General features: G+C 35.3%; 1 protein-coding gene across 1 annotated transcript in view; it reads left to right on the top strand.

Moving 5' to 3' along the window:
* The window catches only part of LOC150099409 (tolloid-like protein 2), a 781,663-nt gene that overhangs the window by 59,841 nt on the left and 697,306 nt on the right, over positions 1-24,516 (top strand). Inside the window, exon 2 of the mRNA XM_090403893.1 lies at positions 1,252-1,380. Within this exon, the coding sequence (XP_090260019.1) occupies positions 1,275-1,380 (106 nt within the window). The 5' untranslated portion in view covers positions 1,252-1,274. The remainder of the gene's footprint in view (positions 1-1,251; positions 1,381-24,516) is intronic.

Below are 24,516 nucleotides of genomic sequence, written 5' to 3'. Positions count from 1 at the left end.
TTCACTGCAGTTGACTGAAATATTTACTCACCCTCCTTTATCCTTCTGTTTAAGTGGGCAATTGTTGACAGCTTATTTGAGAGAGTGATCACTTTCTCATGATATCCACTTTTTTTGCATGGGCAACCATACATCACAGAATTCCAGTGGAAAATTGATCAAACTGAGTGGCTCTCCTTCACTTCCCTAGAAGAATTCTATTTAATAGTGATCATCCCTTCTTCTAGTGTATTATACAAACTGCAACAACTACAATTCCTGAAGCATCTAGATGGTTTCTACTCAGAGTGTACCCACTCTGAATGGTCGATATGTCTAAAAGAAAGGAATCCTGGATTCAATGCACATTTTCTATAAGAAGAGCAACAACACCAAAGAAGTCTGGAATAAAATTCAGCAAATGATTAGCAAATATATCTCCCTTTCCCACTCTTCATCATTGAACATAATGGATGCACAATTTCTAACATTCTGTGAGAAATTTTTGCTAGATCATTTGTCGTAGTTGCTCCCCCCCCACCTTCCCATGAATTCCTTGTTCAAAAATGTAAAGCAGAAAAGCAATAAATTCTGTTCCTCCCAAGCAGTGCAGAAGAATACAACAGGCCTTTCAGGAAACAAGAAATGAAAACTGCTTTGCTTAAATACTGCCCAACTGCTAAACTGCTGTTGGACCATATAACATCCATTATGTGATTTGAAAGTTTTTTTCACTTGATTATACTATAAATTAAAGATGCCAAGATCATTTATCCAAGTGTAAGCAAGTACAGTTTACATGTGAAGTATCTTCACGACTGGGCTACTTGTATATGGAGGCTAATGACTCCACATCAATTGTCTTAGTATCCCATAATGCAAAGTATGCAACCTCTCTGGTGTGTATCATGCTGTGCATCATGGGAAGGGTGCCTCAACACAACAGTGTTTATGCAAGATGGAGCACTTTCTCACATAGGATGTGAAGTTCAACAATTATTGCATCAACATTTCACAGAAGATAGAGTAATTAGTTGCTCATTTTTTATGAAATGGCCATCACATTCATCAGACCTTAATCCTGTGAATTTTGCTTTGGGGACACCTCAAAAGTATGGTATATCATGGCAAAGTTCTTCATCTGGCAGATTTGTTTATTTATAAGTATTGTATAAGATTTGTATTTAAAATTATAGGTCTTATATATTTATAAGTATTATAATGTTATAAATCTGATGGAAAGTTTGCCATAACATATTATTCTTGTTGTAGAGCCAATATTGGCTAAGACGGACATGGCGCCTGGAAATCATGAGGAAATTGAGTCAGCGGGTATTGCCACTTGGTGCATTCTTGCTGCAACATGCCTGGCAGTCCTACTGCCTCACCTTACTGCCTTGGGTAAGTTGGTTCAAAATCGTAGACTTATTAGACTATTATGGTTATAATAGTAGTTTGTCTTGTTAAGATGGTAGCATATTTTTTTATATTTAACAACAAAAAAAATCTTTTCATGTTCCCTTGCATGACCTTTGGCATTCGTGGTGTGCTTTCTTTTTTCTTTTATCATATGTGGTTGTAATTTATATAAATACAGTGGTATCTCGCTAATCCGAACTAATAAAAACCGTGCTCATTCGGATTAGCGAATTTTCCTCCAAGAGACAATAACTAGTGTCTTCTTCTTCTTCTTCCTTTCCAAGTGGCCTGTTCCGGACTCAATTCCATCTTTTTAAGGGTCTTCCTCTGCATCGAGTACCTTTTGGGTGGTAATTTAGAATTTGTTAAGGTATTCTGCTTCTATTCATTCTTAGTATGTGTTCTTTCCATTTTTCTCTATAGCAAATCACTGTTTCATTTAGGGAGGTTGTAATTCCAAGTTTTTTTCTGATTTCGCTGCTTTTCATTTTGTCCATTATTGTGACTCCTTCAGTTCTGCGCAGAAATTTCATTTCGGATGATTCAATTCTTCTTTCACCTGCTTTTTTTATTGTCCATATCTCATAAAGTAAGGTTGGTTTAGCAACTGTATTGTAGATTCTTATTCGTGTGTGTTTTTGTACATAATTGGATTTAAAAATTTTATTTATAATGCCTGTTACTTTTAAAAAGTTTGATATCTTTGGTTCTATATCAGCTTCATTTTCATATGACATTGCGCAACCTAAATATTTGAATATATTTAATTGCTCTATTATTTTGTTGTTTATTACTATTTTGCTTCTTATTGGATTAGCACCTTTGAAGGCCATGACTTTTGTTTTGTTTGTTGATATTTCCATACCATATGTTTTTATCAGATTATTTAGACTGCATAATGATTTTTGTAGTTCATCTTCATTATTTCCAAGGATTATTTGGTCATCAGCAAAAAGATGAGTAGCTAATCTGGTGTTACGGTTTATCTTGAATCCTCCTTCATTAGTTATCTTCCATTCTTTTATGATTTTATCTATGTATATATTAAATAAAACCGGTGAGAGAGGGCAACCCTGACGTACTCCTCGATTTATTGGTTTCCAGCTTGATGTTGAATTATTGTACTTCACAGATATTTTATTATCTTGACATATATTATATAAGGCTCTAAAGAGTTGGTTTGGTATTTCATATTCGTCTAGGATTTCCCATAGTTTTTCTCTGATAATTTTATCAAATGCTTTGGTGTAATCTATAAAAGCTATGTGTGTTTCTATGTTCATTTCTCTGTGTTTTTCAATTAATAATTTTAACGTAAATGCAGAGTCTATGCAAGACCTGCCTTTTCTGAATCCATTTTGCTCTTCTATTAATTTTGGATCTACTATACGTTTAAGTTCATGCTAAGATTTTTGCATATACTTTATAACAGGTACTAAGTAAGCTGATTCCACGATAATTGTTACAATCAGATTTGTGTCCTTTTTTGTAGATGGGAATAACTATTGCTTTGGTCCAATCTTGTGGACATTTTCCTTCTTTCCAGATCATATTATAAAAATTAAGTAACCTGAGTGAGAATTCAAGTCCTGCATATTTGATAAGTTCCAAGTTTATATTGTCTTCTCTTGGAGTCTTTCCTGTTTTGCTTTGGGTTAATGCTTCTCTTAATTCTTCTAGAGTAATGTTTTCCAAGTTATCAGAGATGTTTACAAAGGGTAGTTTCTGTTTTTAATGTTTTCATCATACCATAGATCTTGGTAGTGATTTTGCCATATTTCTATTTTAATGGTATTAATATCTGCTTTTTCTCTAGTTTCATTGCTTAGATCTTTGAGGATTTTATATGCATTAGGTCTTTTGAGCGTACAGTCTCTCTCTCTCTCTCTCTCTCTAATTTTGTTACAAAATTGTTCCATCTGTTTCTGTTTATTCTCCTGCATGCTGCTTTTGCTGTTGCTTTTTTTCTGTTGTATTCGATTTTTGATTCTATTGTTTTTAGGTTGAGCCAGTTTTTATATGCTTTTTTCTTTTCTTCAATAATGCATTTAATTTCATCATCACCCCTAAGGCCTCTTTTTCTTTTCCACTTTTTCTTTGTTCCTAAACTTTCTTTTGCAGCTTTTGTCATTATGGTTTTTAGGTTTGACCATTCTTCTTCTATGTTCTGATTTTGTTTTATACTTGTCATCCAGTTCTGTATTCTTTTTTGGTACAAGTCTTTAATACTACTGTTGTCCCAAAAGTCTAACTTTGAAAGATAACTAGTGTTTAAGACAAAAATAATGAGATTCTAATGGTACATTAATAAATGAAGTAACTGATAAAAAAAAAAAAAAAGCTACTGTACTGTAATGTAAAACTTAAAAAATAATACAAGTTTATTTTAGTAAAAAATTTAGTTTATGTGTACTGTATTGTTGAGGATTCTGATTTAATAAAATTGCATAGTTCAGTACATAACATAACTTAATAAATAAAAATATCACTTTCTTGTACACAACACAAAAAAACATTTCACAAAATAACACACCAAAAAAGTTTTTTTTTTTAAATTTCTTTGTAAAAAGTCACTGATTTTCTTTTGCTTCTTGGAAGCTAAACTTTTCCAAGAAGTGGAAGTTTCCAACACGAAGAGGCAGTTTACATTTTAATATGTGTATAGAATTGGCTAAGCAGAATGATATGCCATTCCACAAAATTTTTTTTCGAATGCTTCTTCTCGGAGCTACATTAGCAATAAAATTTTGTTTAATGGCATATCATTCTACTTAGCCCATTCTATATACATATTAAAACTGTAAACTGCCTCTTCATGTTTTACTTTTTTTCTTCGAGTTCTTTATCGTCATCATCGTCTTCTAATTCATTCTGTAGCGTCATATTTATAATTTCAACATGTGATTCGATTTTGAATTCACTTTCGGTTCTACCTGTAATCCATTCTGTAACATCTGTTTGTGAAATTTCAACATCTGGATTTGTATCTTTAACCAAATTATGTACATTTTGAATTTCCTCTTTTTTGTGTATCACCGTAATTATCTTGGTAAATTTTAGAAGGCCACAGTTTTTTCCACGATGCTTGAATTGCTTCAGGTTCTACGGCTTCCCAAGCAAATGTGAACACACAATAAATCAAAATAGGCCTACACTATAACAGTACAATCGACAGTATGAAAAAAAAAATACTGTTCTGTAATAATAATAAAATAAATAATAATAGTTAAAATAATTATTAAATAAAAATAATAGTGCACAAAATAATACGTAATAAAGAAAACTTTTTTTTTCTTTCAAACCGCAGTTCGGATTACTGGAGGGTTTGGACTAAAGAGGTTCGGATTAGCAAGATACCACTGTAATTTGTTCTTTTATTTTTTACAATTTCGATGAAGTACTTTTTGGTTATCATTTTCATACATAATACAAATATGCGGCAGTGATCTTGCAGCTTCTTAAATATTCTCTAACCTATGATTCTATGTTATATGTCTGTGATGATCTAACTTATTAATGAGGTATACATGCATAAAATATAAATGAATTTTGGTTTCACTATTTTGCTTATGACGTAGCAAGTATGGTTTAAAAATTTTTGTTTTATGTCTTGCATTCTTTGAAAACATGCATTTTGTGCAAGATAAAATAATGTAGAAAACAGTTTTACGATGAACTGTATGTTGGAAATAAAATATTGGAAGGTTTGTTCACAAACGTTTTAAGTACTTGATTAAATCTTGATTTACAGCAAAAAAATGATGCAAGATTTGAAAGCTGAGTTGGTGAAGATGAGACATGAGATGAAGAAGATACAGAGTGAAATGAAGAGAATTGTAAATATCTATGGAAGATGGAAATGAAAGATGTTTGCATGGAAGAGGTATTGAAAGACTTGTAAGTGGCATTGTTTGGGGGTTTGATTATAAGAAGTGTGGTAAATGAAGAGATGCACAAAGTTTGTATTCTTGGAAGTAAAGTGAATAGAATGATTGAGGCATTGGGTATAAGTAGTAAGCAAGCAAAAGAGTTGGTAATGGTAGTAGGAACAAATGACTTGACTTGATTGGGACAAGATAAATGTAAGGCTGGATATCAGGAAGTTGTTGAGAAGGATAAAAAATAATAATGTGATAGGAAAGGTAGTCAGTGATTTCTCCAGGTATGGCAGTGATGAGATGAGGCAGAAATCAATGATTATGAATGATATTGTTAGCAAATTCACAAAGAGAAAGCAGTGCAGTTTGTTAATGTGTGGAATTAGTTTGAAGGACAAATTGACTGTATAAGAATGATGGACTGCATTTGAATAGCTTTGATGTGTGTCATTTGGAGAGACCGCTGCTGAAAGGGAGAGTAATGAGCACAGAGAATGAATCTGAGTGAGTAAGAAGTAATATGAAAGAGCAGGAAAGTGAGGAAAAAGGGATCAAAGTGCTTTTGAATGGAGAAGTGGGTAGTGTGAATGTAGAGAATGAGAGAACAAGTGTGTAAGATACACAGGGAAAAGTGGAGACTCAGGGTGAATGGAAATGCAGTGTTAGAAAGGTTGATGCTTAAAGAGGAAGTGAATGAGCATAGACAGAAAGGGAATGAAATGGCCTTGAACAGGGGTTCTCAACCTTTTCCAGTGGCATACCACTATATTTAATTCAGGATGTTAGATGTACCAGTAAGGCAGTGCTCACGTACCACCAGTGGTACGCGTACCACAGATTGAGAATCCCTGGCCTAGAAGATAAGGAGAATAATTTAATTTGAAAAAGTTCTGAGATGAGTAAGGAGAAAAAGAAATGGCTCAAGTAAAGGTATGGAGAAGTTATATCTAATAAATGGTATCAGTGAAACTTGTTATAGAGAGGAATGAACTGCTATATTTAGATATGAATGCTAGAAGTATCAAAAACGGGGGAAATGAAATGGTTGCATTGATTGCATCTATTCATCCAAAAATTTGTTGGAAAATAGTGAGACATGGTTGGATAAGTATGACATCCTGACAGGAATAGAGTTGGAATGGGTATCATGTTTTTCATGCAGATAGAAAAGATGAAAAGGGAGATGGAGTGCTATTGATTAGAAAAAAAAGTTATATGTCCATGCAAGTTAGAGATGCACGGAGGAAACAGTGGTTGTAGTTTTGAGGTAGTATGGTGTGAGACAGAGATGATAGAATGAAATACTTAGTTGGATGTTGTTTTAGACTGCAATGTGGAGGGCAGTGACCATGAAATGTGTAAACAAGTTTATAGCCAAGCATATAGGAAAAGGATGATCATTATGGGTGATTTCAATTATGGCAATATAGATTTGAATGACAAGATAGCAACCATATGTAAAGAAAATGAATTTCTCGAGTTTTTGAGGAACAGCTACCTCAAGCAGTATATAACAGATGTCCAACAAGGACTGAGGATCTTAAATTTGATTATCTCATCTGAGGATGTCATTAAAATGAGGTGACAAATCACCCTCCAGTTGGTGAGAGTGACAATGAAGTGATTGCCTGGGCATTAACCAGCCATTATTATTACAATTATTATTATTATTATTATTATTACGTGACACCTCCAGGGAGTCCAAAGACTCATCGAGGGAGGGGTACCTACTCTACAACTCTCTGTCTCCACCACTCAATCCACCAACTACACTAACGCCATTTACTGCCCACCACCACTATTGTTTTCACAAACAATCACAAACATCCATGCCCATGGCGGGATTTGAGCCCTCAGCCTTTTGGCTGGAGAGCAGATATCCTAACCACTCAGCCAGCCAGGCTATGTGAGGACTTCTGTGAGAAAAGGGTATATGTGGAACTACAAGGCTGGCGATTATGATCGGCTCAGGAGACAGCTTTGCATCTTTAACTTGGAACGAGAAGTTAGGTAGAAAGGAGATCATTGTGGCTTAGTTGCTATTCAAGAACTATCTAGTAGAAGCAATGTCTAAATCTATTCCAAGGGTCAGAATTAAATAAGCAAATAGGTAGGTAGGTGCAAAATTGATGAAAGAAGAGATGAAGCATGCAATACAGAGAAAGAAGGCATTATGGTATCAATATAAGATGAATGATAATATTCATTTCCATTTGGTGTAGAAAGAACAGGCAAGGAGGGTGTCTTGATTTGTAAGGATAACAAAAGTGCAGTATGTGCAGCACTTAGCTAATGAAGCCAAAACAACCTAGGGAGTTCTTTCTGTATGTAGTGAACAAAAAAAAATAATGACTATGGTAAGATGATATTCAAGAACTGAGGGTTCTTGAATGTCATCAATTGGATAAAAAAAAAATGGTGTATGGACACCCACTATGAAGGATACAGTTGAGATTCTGCTTGGAAAGAAGTCAATGTACAACCCATGCTCAAGGTTCATTGTGCCATGTAACGAGTCACGTGTTTGCAGCTGGTATAAATGTGAGGAATGTGATGCTCCCAAGTTCAATGCAACTGTGTTTGGGTGAAATGGCTGCAAGAAGTGAACTGCTGGAGTTTGAAAGAAGCATTGTGATAGGATGCTGTGTTGATTATCTCATCTCAGGAAGTGATTAAAATGAGATGACAAATGACCCTCCAGTTGGTGAGAGTGACAATTTGACATGATGGCATGTCAAATTGTTTACAAATTGGGACATCCCAGATTAACAATTAGTGATACCATACCGACATAGAAGCATAGGGAGTCAACTGCAAGTACTACCTGCAGTGGTGAATGACCCACCACACTCACTGAACTTGACTGTAGAATGCGACTGCAATATGCAAGTCCCGCGTTACCCAAACCAACATTCAGCATTCTCTTCAGTGGTGCAAAGGGCATCTATAGTCAGACATGGAAGCTTAGAAAGCTGTGTTACGAAGGTTGTTTAAAGGTTTTGTAAAAAAATAAGTTAAATACCTTTTTTGGAAAAAATCACCTTTATTTCTCAACATAGTCTCCAATTGCTGCTGCTTGGACTCAGGTATGTACTGGTGGATCCAAGTTTTGTCTACAGTCACGAATCGACACAAAAAATCCTGCAAATTGTGATTAAATCACCAAACACTGCATTGAAATGTCTTTTCACATGCGTTTTTGATTAACAGTCAACAATTGTGGCATCCATCTCTCTCTCTCTCTCTCTCTCTCACACACACACACACACACAGACAGACAGACAGAGAGAGAGCTTTTCATTGTGCAATTTAATTTTTTGTGCTGGATATTATACACCCATTCAGTTGAGATGCATACAATCTCGGCAATCTTGCGCGCTTTCACTCTGCAGTCTTCCATAATGATATCATGGATTTTGTCAATCATATCCTTCTTAGTGACCTCAGTCGGGCATCCAGAGCACTCTTCATCTTCGATGGACTTATGACTGCGTTTAAACTCATTTATCCAAAAATAAATAGTCTTTAATGCTGGTGCAGAGTCCCCATGAACTGCATCTAATTTGGCTTTGATCTGTGCAGCCATCCATTTCTTCAAATAAAAGTGTTTTATCACTGCACAAAACTCGTTTTTCTCCATTTTTATGAAAAATGTGAACATGGTCATTTTAAATGTTTGCCAAACAAGAACTCTGCATTGCACATTGGTAAAATTTTGCCAGGGATTACAAAAAAGATTATACATGCCGACACTGGTATGAATGAATGAATTGTGTCACCGTCTATTAGAAATTTACCAAATTTTTCAAACAACCCCTGTATGTAGTTGACGAATCATGCTATATCCTCTAGTGATGAAACACGCTACATCCTCTATTGAGCAGATGGACAGGTGTGGTAGATGTCTGGTGAACACCTCTTACCAGAGTGCACAACCCCAACTATGAAATTCGGAGGTGGCAGTGTTATGGTATCATCCATTTTTTCCTGGTATGGCCTCGGACCTCTGTGGTGGCAAACATTCAACTTCGAGAAGTGTCTGAACATTCTGGACAATGCAAAATGCTTCCTACTATGTGGTGTTCCTTGAAAGAGCATGACAATGCACTGTGTCATACAGCTACTTCTGTAACTGCATGGTTTGTGGACATGAACATCACCACACGGGGGATACTTTCCACAAGAATATGATAGCGACCAATGGGAATTATGGACCATTCTTCCTGCAGGCCACCCTATTGAATATCTGTGGAATGAACTGGCATGTGTGGTGAGGTCTAAGGACTGCCCACAACAATCCAGGACCTCATTACATGCCTGCAGGAAGAATGGTCCATAATTCCCATTGGTCACTATCATATTCTTGTGGAAAGTATCCCCTCGTAGGATTGCTGCAGTCATCACAATGAAAGGAGATCTTACATCTTATTAAGGTGATGCCATTGGTATTTATTCCTCATACTGTGGTGTCAGTTGGTTCTTTCAGAGCAGTGCATTTAATGAGCAGTTCATAAAGATCTTTCATCTTTGTGAATGTGATATCATGAAGAGCTTGAGAGCTGTAGATGAGGAGAAGGAGAGACTGTGAGTGAGCAAAAGGTATATGGGGATGATTGGTTGGTATGGTTTATTGGTTCAAGAACAGCAAAGCTCATACTGCACCATAGCAAAGGTTACAGCAGTACATAAGTAATCAAAGATACATATCGTTTACTAATTTATGTACAAAAATTAACTTAAGCAATTTATATCTACATATAAATTAAATTACAGCAATACAGAAATAGTCAAAGAGAAATTAGTAAATATATGCATCCACAAAAATTAAGTTGAGCACAGTATCTACATATAAACAAAATTACAGCAAAGGTTACAGCAGTACATAGTCAAAGATGCAATTAAAATGATATGTATGTATGTACAAAAATTAAGTTAACCCTTCTACCGGCCGAGGTGGATGAAATAGCCAGACAACCCCAGAATTTTTCATGGATCAAAACTTCATCGGCATTCTATCTTTTATCAAGTATTTAGCCTCCTGCGCCGTGAATCCCTTAGCAGCAGAGGAGGCTAAATTTTAGAGCCATTAACAGATTAACTGTTGTGGAAGACCCTTTGAGTCACTTGTCTTTACATGTACTGTGGTACTTGGAATTTGCTTTACTGAACTAGGATATTTGATCTTTTTTTTTTTCTGCACAATTTATTGTGTCTCTTTCCAAAAATAGAAGTTTCACATCTGCCAAAATAAATAATCAATCCTGAAATGACCACAGATCAGCCTTTGCAATGAATATATTTCAGTAATAGTAAATTTGCTTCACTTTACTGACAATATAGATTCTTTTCCCAAATTTTCAAATGTTTGCTTGCATTTAAAATATGTTGTCTAATATTTATATTTTAAAATAACATTTAGTATAATAAATATGACATTTTGCTTTCTTTCTTTGCAAAATACCTTTATATGGATCGTTACGTTTCAATTTTAGGAACGAATTTTTTTTTTTTTTATGAACAACAAATGATTATAAACTGCATTACTCGGTTTCCGATATTGTGTCTTTTTAGTATCAGAAATTTATATCCAATGGTATTTTATCAGAGACTCTTTGCCACCTCCTTTTGCTTAAAATTGCAACAGTTTTTTTTTTTTTTTGTAGGATGCACATTACTATAATGTCCAGTGCTTAACCATTGTAGATATGTTGAAAATATAATAGGAAGGATATCCTGTATGGTATTAGGATTTTTTACTGCAACTCACCCCCCCCCTCCTGTCCTGGAACTCAGTTACATAACTACTTTAAATTTCTACTGGTTTGAAAACTTTCAGACAGTATTCAGAATCTCTTATTTCAGTTTACTATTTTGACCAAAGAAATAAAGCAATAATATTAACTAAGATGAAATGCCAAACGGCTATTTTTTTTTGGCGAGGTTGATAAGTTAAGGGGGATAGGATTGTAGTTTTCGATCTTAGTTTCGCTTACTGGCTGAAAAACAATAAGGGATTTTTATCCCCCTTAACAAAGCAATAATATTGTTGTATATTGGAAGCTCCTAATTCTGTACTCTTTCTTTGCATCTGAAATCAGCTGGTCAGCAGTCTGCTGAAATTATTCTAAGATTTAGAAATACTATGCTGTATTGTCAATATGTAAAACTGTATACCACATAAAGGAAAGTTCAGTTGTGTTATCTATGTTTGTTTGTTTCTTTTTTTTTTAATTCTAAATATTACTACTACTATTGTTGCCGGTTGCTATTTCTGAAATATGTCTTAGAAATGCTGGACAATAATCCTCTTAGCTGGAGGAAAAGCTAAAAGTCTTAGATTACTCTTTTGAGAAACACAAGAGAGAAAGTTTCCCAGAAGTCGCACTAAATTGCCTCAAGCAAGAATGTCTTGTTTCGTTTCAGTTGTTCAGACATACTAACACAGAAAAACTGACATTTCTTTTACAGGCTGATACAGTATTTATGCCAAAAATGATTTCTTTATTTGTAGTGATCAGTTTCACTTTTATTATCAAAAAATTCTAAATTATTTGATACAATTATCTTGAAAAAAGGACTTTAATTTTTTAAGAGAAAAGGCACATATCTGTTACATAATCATTTATTTTTTGGTTGGGGGGGGGGTAGACATATTCAATCTGCAGGCAATTGTTACAAATGTAAATCATTTCGGGAGCATGCTCATGCAGTTTAGTGTAAAATAGTAACAAAAGTTTAACTACTTCAAAAATGTCACGTATCTAAACTAGAAGAAAATGTCGTTATATCTGCTGATGTTAGATCTTACATAAATATTTTTTCTGGCATGAATTCTCTATCAGCTATAATGTAATCAATTTACAGATTTTTGCACTCTTGTATTGACAAAAGAAATATGTTGAGTAATTTCTTCTTTCTACTACAAGAAAAAACCAGATAATAACAGAAGAAAAATATGTAGTATTTTCTTTTTCATTGGGTTAATTTACAATGTTCTTTCTTTGTGTTTTGAAATGAAAGTGCAATGATTATTTTCTTACCATTTTTGCCGATAGAAAATCTGCTATAATTATACGAGTGGCATTTTACCATTTTTCTCCCACAGGAGAAAAGAAATAATGCAATAATATTGTTCAATCTGTCGAACCTTATTGTAGTGCAAATATTTATTATCAAACTTTGCTGTTTTGTAATAAAAAACATATTTTTGTTAATTTGAAATTTTCTAATCTGTGGCACACACTGATATGAAAATTTAATAGACAAAGTTTCGGCAAACTGTATTCTTATTTACAAAAAAACGATCTTATAATAGGCATATTTGGAAAAAAGTTGTATTAGGTGAGATTGTGGTACATAGAATGTTTCAAAAATTAAGAAATAAAACATCTCAGAGAATGATTTACCCTACTGTTCAGAATTGTTTGGAATACAATTCTGAATAGTAGGGTAAGAATAGTAAGCACAATTCTGAGAATGTGCTAGGGAACTGACAGTGCCTTTAACCTGGCTTTTCAATGAAAGTCTGGCTGCGGGAAAGGTGCCCAGGGAATGGAAGGAAGGTAAGATAGTGCCATTGCATAAGGGTGGTAACAGACTGGAAGTGTCTAATTATAGGCCAGTTTTCTAGTAGCAAGGTTTATATGTTGGTCATACATAACTGGTAATTAGTTTACGGAATTAACAACGCATATAAAGTATATTAATTAAAGATAACTTTAATAAATAACTTCTATATTTTGGCAACGTCACGTTGCCATCTTCAGGAACATAAAGATATGGAATGTGCACGCAGGCACTAACAAAAGCAAATGAGGAAGAAAGCAAGAAACTAATATTGTTCCTAAAGTCCTAATGGTGCCCTCTGGTGTGCTAATTTGGTTGACTTGGCAGTTGGGCTGAAGTTCTCAAAATGTAAGTCTCCCAAATTTGGGGTAGTTTCATGCACCCAAATTTGTTGAGGTTAGGAACGTTTTTTAGAGCTGCTGAAGATTCCTTGAATAATTTCTCGTATTAATCCCACCGCAAGTTTAAATACGAGAGATTATTCAAGGAATCTTCGGCAGCTCTAAAAAACGTTCCTAACCTCAACAAATTTGGGTGCATGAAACTACCCCAAATTTGGGAGACTTACATTTTGAGAACTTCAGCCCAACTGCCAAGTCAACCAAATTAGCACACCAGAGGGCACCATTAGGACTTTAGGAACAATATTAGTTTCTTGCTTTCTTCCTCATTTGCTTTTGTTAGTGCCTGCGTGCACATACCATATCTTTATGTTCCTGAAGATGGCAACGTGACGTTGCCGAAATATAGAAGTTATTTATTAAAGTTATCTTTAATTAATATACTTTATATGCGTTGTTAATTCCATAAACTAATTACCAGTTATATAGGCCAGTTTGCGTGTCATCAGTAGTTGTTAAGATCTTGGGGAAAGTAGTGCAGGACTGTATACAGCATTGGGCAGATGAGGTTAATGTTATCTGTGAGAGTCAACATGGATTTGTGAAAGGGTGCTCTTGTTTTAGCAATATGCTAGCCTTTTATAATAAAGTTACAAGAACATTAGATGAGGGAAAGGCATATACTGCAATTTTCTTAGACTTAGTGAAGGCATTTGACAGGGTGCTACATGATAAGCTGATATTTAAGTTGCATGGGTCTGGATGTCAGATTGGTCAACTGGATTCAGGATTGGCTGTCTGATAGGTATCAGAGAGTTGTGTATGGTGGAGCAGTTCCAAGGAGGCAGAGGGTTACAAGTGGGGTCCCACAGGGCTCAGTACTAGGACCTATATTGTTTAACCTTTATATCAATGACATTGCCAATGGATTGCAAGGGGATATTCAGTTGTTTGCGGATGATGCGAAGCTGGGAAGGATTATTAGTAATAGTGCAGATGTGGTAGCCCTGCAAGAGGATTTGAATAAGCTAGATAGATGGGCAAATGAATGGGGGGTGTCGGTTTAATGCAGCAAAATGTAAGGTCTTTAGGTTTGGGAAACATCGATGGGATGCTCCATACTCTATGGGAGGAGTTATACTGGAGGAAGTAGTGGAGACAAGGGATCTGGGTTTGATGATTGATAGAAACCTGAAATTTAGGGGACATATTGCAAAGGTGGTGAAGGTAACACAGAGGATTGCTGCAATTATGAGAAGGACACTGACCTGCAGAGATAAAAGGGGTATCATTCCATTGTATAAGTCTCTGATCAGACCACACTTGGACTATTGTTCTCAGATTTGGTCTCCACGATTTGAATGGGATAAGTTAACTGTGGAAAGGGTACAAAGGCAGATAACAAAGATGGTTTCAGGACTGTACAATGTTAGTTATGAGGATCAGCTGAGGGAATGTGGACTGCAGAGTTTGGTGGATAGAAGAAGGAGAGTTGATATGATTGAAACTTTTAAGCTGTTGAGAGGTGGTTACAGGGTTGACACTGGGGAGTTCTTTCACTTGGTTGAACAGCATGAAGGAGTGATGATAAGGGACCATCCCTGGAAGTTACGAAAGGAAACTGTGAGCAAGAGGGTGAGGAATGGTTTCTTTGCATGGAGGGTGGTTGAACCGTTGAATGCATTGCCTGATGGAGTGGTGAGAGCGAGAACGGTCAATGAGTTTAAGGAGTGGTATGATAGACTTTGTGTTTCTTAGGGGGGGGCCTCCCCTCGATGAGTCTTGACAGACTTTATACTCTTAGGAAGGACCTCCCACGATGAATCTTTTGACTCCATGGAGGCCGGAATAATAATAATAATAATAATAATATATAAATATATATAAATCTCCCACACAAAAAATTTGGAACTTATATCACATCAATGCTGTGTGTAGTAGTGCGTTGTCAAGGGGAAAATGTTAACGTTATTATTTATATATTTTAATTATTTTATTTTATGATTTATATTTTCATGTTTTTGGTGAAATAATTTACTTGAAAGATGAAATGGAAACAGTACAATCAGGCATCTCTCTATCATGCAGCAGGAGGTGGGGGTGTAAAACTATCAACGTTGAAATAAAGTTCAATTCTATTGTGAAAGTATGAAATTTCACATTTAATGCATGCACATATACATATTTTGTATCAGAGAATATATACCCAAAAGTATCGCTCACTTTAAAATTGGAGCAAAATATATAAACTAGCAGAAAATATACATATCAATTTAAATAATAACCGTTTATTTCATTTTGAAAAAAGACCGATTATACAGGTAAACCAATAAGGTGAAACTGCAAAGAACAGTAGATTACAATATTTTGAAAAAACTTAGCGATATTACATGACAAAATTAGCAAAAACATTAAACATTGGTTCTCCAAGGTAACACAATATTTAAGTGAAGAAGGTATGCAAGGATTTATATTTTGTCCTGGAATTATAAGTGTACAATAAAAAGAGAAAATAAAAATAATTTCTATATTTTTAGCCTCTCTAATATAACTAACAGTCAAGTTGCCCAGCATAAAACAAGGAACTACTTTCCTTGTTATAGAGAACTGAGACACAGCTTCACAAGATAATCTGTTTAAGTGTTGTCTACAGTGTGAAGGATTATCACACCTTCTAAAGGACAGAACAATCAAATTGCACTTCTTATCCATGTTCTTTCAACAGATGTATTGAATCGTATCCAGATTTAGCTGGATGTATATATACGTTCTGGCCAGTTGGAGGGTTAAGCAATGCAGTATCTACATATAAACAAAATTCCTGTCAAATGTATTTGTACAGATTAATTCTGTGTAGAAGGATAAAAACATCATGTAATCTGTCTGAGTGTATATGACTTGGCTGGATAGGTAAACATTTCCTTCCTCATGTAAAGTGCATCATCCATTAGAATATAACAAATGGTAAGACATGTATTGCATTTTTCCAACCCAGGATGGTCATCAGCTCTCAGTAAATAAGATGTGTAAGGTGACTGTGGTCTGTGTGGAGCCTAGCAAGAACAGCTTCTCTTCACTTTCTACATTGACTAGAATGCCAATGTGCTTAATTTCAGGCTTAATATCATATAATTTTGATACAAAATTAATAATGGAAAACTCGCGTACAAAGATTATTTAATTTTGTATCGATATGTCTACTCACGGTATACCTCTTTTAAAACTTATCATATAATTTGTTGTCAATTCTTACTGCAGCGATGACTGCCATTGTGCTAGCTTTGATCTTATAAACTATCTGTAGTTTGTATATTGTACTGTCAACCAGTACATAGAGGAAACATGAGCTGATCTAGCAGCTGTATCTACTGTCTCATTTCCCTTAATTCCAGTGTGACTGGGAATCCAGCACAACCAAACGTTAAAATTAAGGGTTTTCGTTTTATACATTAGGTGTAACACTTCATACAGCACTAGCACTGGATGTGGATTATACATTGCAAAGGAGATAGCTTCTAAAGAGCGCAATGATTCTGTATAAATTACACACTTTTGGTAGCAGTTTTCTTTTATATACACAAGTGCAAACTAAATGGCATGCAACTCTGCTGTATAATTACTGCAGTCAGGTGGGATCTGGTTGGAGATAGCAATGTCAGGAAACCAGGATTCGCAGCGGATCGTACACAAAATGGCAGAGCCCCCAATGCCACCCACGGGGCACAGCACACTATCTGAAGGTTACTGATGAATCTTTATTCCCTCAGCTATTGAATGATATAAGTTTGGTTTGGCTACCTTTAATACTTTAGAAATTATTAAACCAAACCTTATCGAATGATTTCATTACACTCAACTTTTCGTCCTGTACCCCCTAGTAGTGTTCTGAATTTAAAGACATATTCACATCAAAAAGACTCAGGAAATGTAGAGCAAAGAATATGGGAAAAACAGTAAAGAAAAAGAGGAAGAATGAAAAGGGCCAGTAACATAATTGGGAGGTCCCCTCCACCACGAACAAGTGCCTCACATGGATGGGGAATTGAGCAAACTTGATGTTAATAAAGCTGTGGGACTTAATGATATATCACCTTGTATGTTGAAGGGATGTGTCAGGGAGTTAACATCTGACTTGACATATTTGTTTAATATAAGGCTTACATTGGGTCAAGTTCCAAAGGAGTAGAGTGGAAGGAGGTCAATATTGTATCGCTTCATAAGGAAAATGAGAGAACTAAAGCATCAAATTATAGGTGGTCTGTGTGTCAGTTGTTGTGGTTAAAGAGTTGGCAAAGCTAGTGAGACTAGGTTCCAGAATTGGGTTGACAACAATGGTATTATCTTTGATGGACAGCACGCATTTGCTAATGGGAGGTCGTGTATTAGTAATTTAATTACTTATTCCAATAAGTGCAGCTGCATTGTATGAGGGAGATGGATGCACAGTAGTATACGTCAGTTTTTCAAATGCTTATGATAGATTACCACAAGATAAGTTTCATCAGTGATATGATGCTTAGAGTCTGCACAGCACCATGCACATAAAAGGGTGACTGAAATTCCCCACAGATGTAATAAGTGGGTACAGCAGATTTGTTTGGTTCTAAATCTGTTTAGTTGGCTCCAGAGGATATTCAGTTGTTTGCAAATAATGCAAAGTTGGGAAGAACTATGAGGTGTAGATCATATGTTATGGCATTACAAGAAGACTTGCATAGGGTGAATGGGAACAGGAGTGGGGGATGCCAGTTTAGTGCTGCAAAATGTAAAGTTTTTTAATTTGGAAAACAAAGTTGGGATGTAGAATTTATTCTTCATTGAGATATATTGTTGGAGGTGGAGGAAATAAGAGATTTTGAGGTAGTGGTGGATAAGGATCTAAAATTTAGAGTTTACATTGCCAAAATTGTGAGGACAACACAACAAATTCTGGCAATGATGCAGAGGACCTTTAGTTATAAAGTAAGGAGATTCTAGTTTCATTGTATGTGACCTTGTTTAGGCTGCATATGGATTAGTGTGCACAGATTTGGTTATCTGGTTTTTAGAATGATGATGATGAGGTATTGGAAAGGGTCCTGATGCGATTGAGTAAGATGATTTCTGCTCTCTGGAATGTTGAGTATGAAGAAAGGTTGAGAACATGCAATATGCAGAATCTAGTGAATAGGTGAAAGAATGGTGCTATAATAGCAATATACAATTTGCTAATTTGGGTTGTAGGATTAACTTTGAAGAGGTTTTTTTTCATAAAATGGTGGGAGATTGGGGGAGAACAAGAGGTCATCTCTAGAAGTTGTATAAGGATGTTTTGAGCAAGGTAGTGAGAAGCAAATTTTTTGCATACAGAGTTGGGAATGATTGGAATTCATTTATTATGAGTGTGGTGTCTGTAGAGAATTTGAATGTATGTATTTTGGACATGGCATGATGAGTTTCATGAGCTTTAGCATAAAAAGTGAATCACTTTAGTATAAAAAATGAATAAATTACTAAGACAAGACCTGCCTCCCCACAAAACTGTGCTGCTTCCCCATAAAATATATTCCCATCCATCCATTTTAGAATTCTGCCTTTGAACAATTTCTTCAATACTTGCCTTTCTGAAATTTACTACCTCTGCCTTGGAGCTTTTTTTTATGCAAGGAAACTATTTTGACCTTTTTCTGGGACCTTGAAAGAGAGCGATGACTGAAAATAAGCAACTTGGTCAGAGGTACCAGTTTTCTTGTATGTTCTCATAATATATGATAATATCTTTTAATTCCACGACTGTATTTGCACATTGAAATTCTTCAAAATCTGGTTCATGTTCTATTTGCATTGAAGATCTAAATGAAGATACTGTAGTATCTTCATTTAGATCAGTAGCTCCCAAACTTTTAGCTATCATACCTCCCTTTAGTGTAATCTTATGTACACACCTCCCCTAAAAATCCAAATGCTAAAATGAACACAAACAAAGAATGAAAATAATGCAGTCAACTTTATTTTTAATTAAGATATGAGAGATAAATATATTACAGACCTACTAGTGGATCAGTTGCTAGTGATGACAAAGAAGTGCATCACCAAATAAAGACGATGGGTGCAATAAGAGTAATCATAATGGAAAACTTTAATTACCTGCACATTGATTGGATAGTTGTGAAATTGCAGGAGAAGAATGAAACTGAATTTATTGAGCTGTTGTGAGACAACTTCCTCAAATGGTATGTGACAAAAGGAATTCTTGGTTAAAGAGTTTTAGATCTGATTATAGTTTTATATATTATTAATAGTTATATATATATATATCTATATATATATATATAGATATATATATATATATATATATTATTAATGAATATCTAATTAAGATTAAGATGCAACTAGTCTGCCTCTGGTTGGTGATAGTGATCTTGTGGTTCTCACTTTGGAAGTAGGAAAGTTTATGAATGTTTCATTCAGAAAAGCAAAGCAGAAAATTATGACCACCTGAGGAGTATGCTGGGTTGTGTGCCATGGTATCAGTTGTTGGATGGAAGGATATCGACAGTGCATGGGAAGTTTTTAAAAAATATGTAAATGATGCAATATCAAAACGTGTCCCTCGAGTTCAAAGAATAAATAGAGTAGGAGATGTGTACTCTAATTAAGCAGTATCGTAAGAAAAAGATGAAGTGGAAGGAATACCACGTGCATAAGGATGATGTCAGTTATGATAATTATAAGCAGCAGGTCAATGTTGTATGGCAAGCTAAGTCTGAGTATGAAAAGAAATTGGCTCTGCAAGTTAAAAACAACTGAAAAGAATTCTATCATCATGCTGCAAATAAAAGAAAGAACACATTTGAAAAACTAACTGAATGCAGATGATATGCTGATGGCTGATGCAGAAGAGATTGTTCAACTAATGAGTAACCATTTTGCTTAAAGCTATCAACTTGGTATATGCAATATTGAACTTACCACTACCTCTTCACTGTATGAAGAAATTTGTATATGAGGAGGAAGTACTAGAGCTGTTGCACAAACTAAATAAGAGTTCTGCAATAGAATCTGATGGGATATCAACATGGATGCTAAAAGAGTGTTCATCTGAACTGGCTATTCCTTTGACCACACTATATAATTTGAGCCTCAGAACAGGGACGATTCCACAGGAGTGGAAAGAATGTATGGTAATCCCATTGCACAAGGATGGTGCAGAGACGGATGTATCCAATTTTTGACCAGTCAGTTGCTCAGGAGTGGTGGTGAAGATTTTGGAAAACTTGGTTGGAGCTCACAATCAGAAATGCATTGACAGAGAATCTCTACTTTGCAACAAACAGCATTTTACAAATGAATGGTCGTGTATTAGCAACTTGCTCACATTCTATAATAATGTTACCACTAAGTTAAACAAGGGGAATAGATACACCATGATTTTTCTAAGGCTTTTGACAGAATACAGCATGGAGGATTTTTGCATAAATTGGAGAATATGGGACTGGATTATAAACTATTGGCATGGATAAGAGGATGGCTGACAAAAAATCGTATATGGGGGTGTAAATCTGCAGGATTCAAGGTAACAAGTGATGTTCCTCAAAGATCAGTCCCTGGTCCATTGTTATTCGATCTGTACATGATCACATTGAGAAGGCTTTGACAAGCAGCATACAGCTATTTGCTGATGATGCAAAGATGGATTGGAATGCAGCTGATATGCAGTACTTGCAGAATGATCTGAATAGGCTGGAATTGCAGGCATGGAGAAATGGCTGTCAGTTCAATGTTAGTCAATATAAAATCATGCACTTTGGTCAGATTACATATCAAATGTCATATTATATGTGGAATTATGCTAGAAGAAACTGATCAGGCTAGGGATCTTGGAGTTTTAGCAGACAGGAAGTTGAAGTTCAAGGATCATATAGCACATATTGTAAATACAACTCCGAGAATAATTGTAATGCTGAAATGAATCTTGACATATGAAGATAAGGAAGTCATTTAGCCTCTTTACATGGCTAAGACCTCACTTGGACTACTGTTTGCACATCTGGTCACCTGGTTTCCATGGTGATTCTGATACATTGGAAAGAGTGCAAAGGAGAGTGTCAAAAATGATATCAAAATTCTGAAATACTGATTATTTATGAAGAGAGATTAATAATTTGAAGGCTGCTGACACTGGCAACACAGGAGAAAGAGGTGTGATATGATTGACACTTACAAACCAAACTTCTGAAAGGGTTATACCGAATTTCAGTTGATTGAAAATTTTCATTTTATGGATGGTGGAGAAAAGACATGAGGGCATCCTTGGAAGTTGAGAATGAATGCTGTCGAGAAGGGAATGAGGACTACATTTTTCTCTCATAGAGTTGTGCATGATTGCAATGAATTGCCGTTGGATGTTGTGTGTGTGTGTGTGCAAGTAGTAAATGAATTCAAGAATATGACAGCTGGTGTGAAGAGCATGGCCTCCCTTGATGAGTTCCTGACTCCCTAGAGGTCTCTCTTAATAATAATAGTATAAAATATAAAAATGTTCAAATGAAAGAGAAATAATTATTTATCCTCAACAATTATAAAATAATTATATAATTCTTCATAACCACTTTAATAAGATGGATGTTGCTGCTTTTGAACAGTTAGGACAGAAACTCAAGGAACATGAGTCCTTGATGGTGATAGGTAAATATCATGTCTGGCATGCAGTTGATTTCTAGACTTTGTCTTCATACTAATGTTGAAAATCCAGATTTGCATAGATAGGTTGTAGCAAATGATATTAAGAGCATTACTTGCAAAACTATGTATGCAACCATTTGGGAAGAACACGAGAATTCATCGAGATTTTGATTAAAGAAATTTTACCTTAGCAAAGATTTGCTCTATAATTTGATGAGATCATCCTTCTTCTTATTGGCATCATCCATAAAATCCAAATTAATTTGATTTATAGGTGTAAATCAAATGATTTACACCTGGCTGTTAGTGAAGGCAATGATTGTGCTTCCACCACCACCATGTTACTCATTTGAAACTAGTATTTTGGGAAAGGTGGACTTATTGTAACAATGTGTAACTAATAGGTTCTTCACATCTCCCCTGGACTCTGGCTGTACCTCCATAAGGAAGGTATACCTCACAGTTTGGGAAACCCTAATGTAGATGGTACACTCTTGTGGAATAATTGCTTAGTAACTCAACTGTTAATGTCGTTTGTTTCTCTTACCATTATCACTCTAGTTTTCCTTCTAAAGTTGTTCTGCATTTCACTTGCCACTTAGTGAAATAATTTTTTGGGATTTTCTTTGGCCTGCTTAGCTAGTTTATTTCATAAGCTGCATTTGCCTTCCTTTCCATACTGACTTCCCATCTTGCCTTTCTCTTTATATACCCTCCACTCCACAGTGTTTTCTGTTTCTGTAGCTCCTGTTTCATGATGCTGTTCATGCATCTAACTTTCCTGATAATAGCTATACAGTCTGATAGCTTCAAGCATCCCTTGATCATCTCCCATGCACTGTTTACAGCCTTCCTTCCCAGATTTTTATGTCATGGCACTGCTTCAAACTACCTCCTCAGTTTGTCATAATCACCTTCCCATGTATATCATGACTGAAAATTCCACATTTGGTAACCTCTGAGGTCATGATTATTCCTGTGGAGGCTGTTACCAATGTAGTTAGTCACCAGGATAGCAATGACTACCTTGCATATTAACAAATTCTCTGATACTGTCTCTACATCCAGAAATTTCGAATCCATGTCCCCTCCATTACATGCTGTCTCAGGTAATTGCCCCTTAATAGTTGTATAAATTCTATTTCCTCTATATGACTGTTATGCTTGGCAGTCTATTTACCTGTAGTTGAAGTTCCCCATAATGATTATTGCCTTGAATTCATTATATGCATGCTTGTATATTGTCTGATACTTATATTATTGGACAGTATGCATACGTAAATTAGCATATTGTACCAACAACTCTCATATTTTCTCAGTATAACACTTGTTGCCTACCAGATTATTTGTACCTTCAAAAATGATCATCTCTTTCACTTTCCTTTTCTGCATCCCAGTAACCTTGCTAACATCCTTAATCTTTGCACTTGGGAATCATGATTTCATCATGCCCCCATCAAAGGTATTATTAGTGATAAGTGTAAAGTGAAGCAAAATGTTTCTTGTAAGAGACAAGACAGGTTCTGTCAAAACTGAAGCTAACAAGGATCCTCGCTCCATTTGGGAATGATAAGGGCATTAGTTATTAAGGCATTGGTTACAGAAGATCTTGAAACTGAGAATGTTTGAACTATGATTTGTGAAAGGAATAGGAAGAATGAAGCATATTGACCACACTGAAATTATAGATAGAATTCAAGGTTTTGTGTGAGAAACTCATTTATGTAGAAGGAAAAGAATGGGATGAAAGTACAGATTGCCAAATACAGTACTCTGCTATGGTACAGAATCTGAAAAGAGGAATCATTCCACTATGGCAGGTAGTGAATGATCAGAGCAGTAACTGGATATCCAGATGCAAAAAATGGAAGACGGATGATACAAACCGCATCACTTATTTTAATGGTATATTATACAACACTAGACTGACTATGATAAATTATAAAGAAAAAGATGTTTATTTACCAGCTTATATTTCACTGGATTTCAAACTGCATCTTCAAGCACATTATATGTTATTGTTAACATGCATAATGACAATGAGTAAGCAAAACAATTGAAATTGTAATGAACAAAAGATCCAAAAGTTATATTTTGGCACTCTCCAATGTTATAAAAAATAAGTATTACAGTTATTTAGAAGTTGATCTTAAGATAACAATCTCCCAAATTTTTGGCAAATTAATGTAACCATACTTGTTCAGGTTAAGAGAATGTTTCATAGCCATAGCTGACTCCAAAAATGATCTCTGACCTGTAACAACTTCTATAAAGCACATTTGTTTCTTTCATCTAATCCTGTGTGAAGGGGTGTTCAAAGCATGGTTTGCAGGTTCAGACTTGCCATAATAATGGTAGTGAATGTATATTTTATGTTTTCCAAGGCAGATGTCAAGAGATCTTCCTGTCTGTCCATAGTAAGACCAAGTTATAGTCACACGGAACTTAACACTCCAAGATATGCCAGGAGTGGAGTTTATCCTTAGGAGAGCTGATGAGATTTGGTAATTTAACATGAGGTTTGAATGTGGTGCAAGGGTTATATTTTATTAGTACTTTGGCTATCTTTTCAAATGCATCTCGGACATAGAGAATAGGAATAGTGGTGTTTCGTTCTTGTGTGTTTGAGGAGGGGAAGTAAGAAGACCATGTAGTATTTTATCTATTTT

Source organism: Typopeltis vanoorti, chromosome 14 (genome assembly GCF_054136105.1).
Source record: "Typopeltis vanoorti isolate ZY-2024b chromosome 14, IOZ_Tvanoo_1.0, whole genome shotgun sequence".
NCBI lineage: Eukaryota > Metazoa > Arthropoda > Arachnida > Uropygi > Thelyphonidae > Typopeltis > Typopeltis vanoorti.
This window is presented reverse-complemented; position numbering and strand designations above follow the sequence as displayed.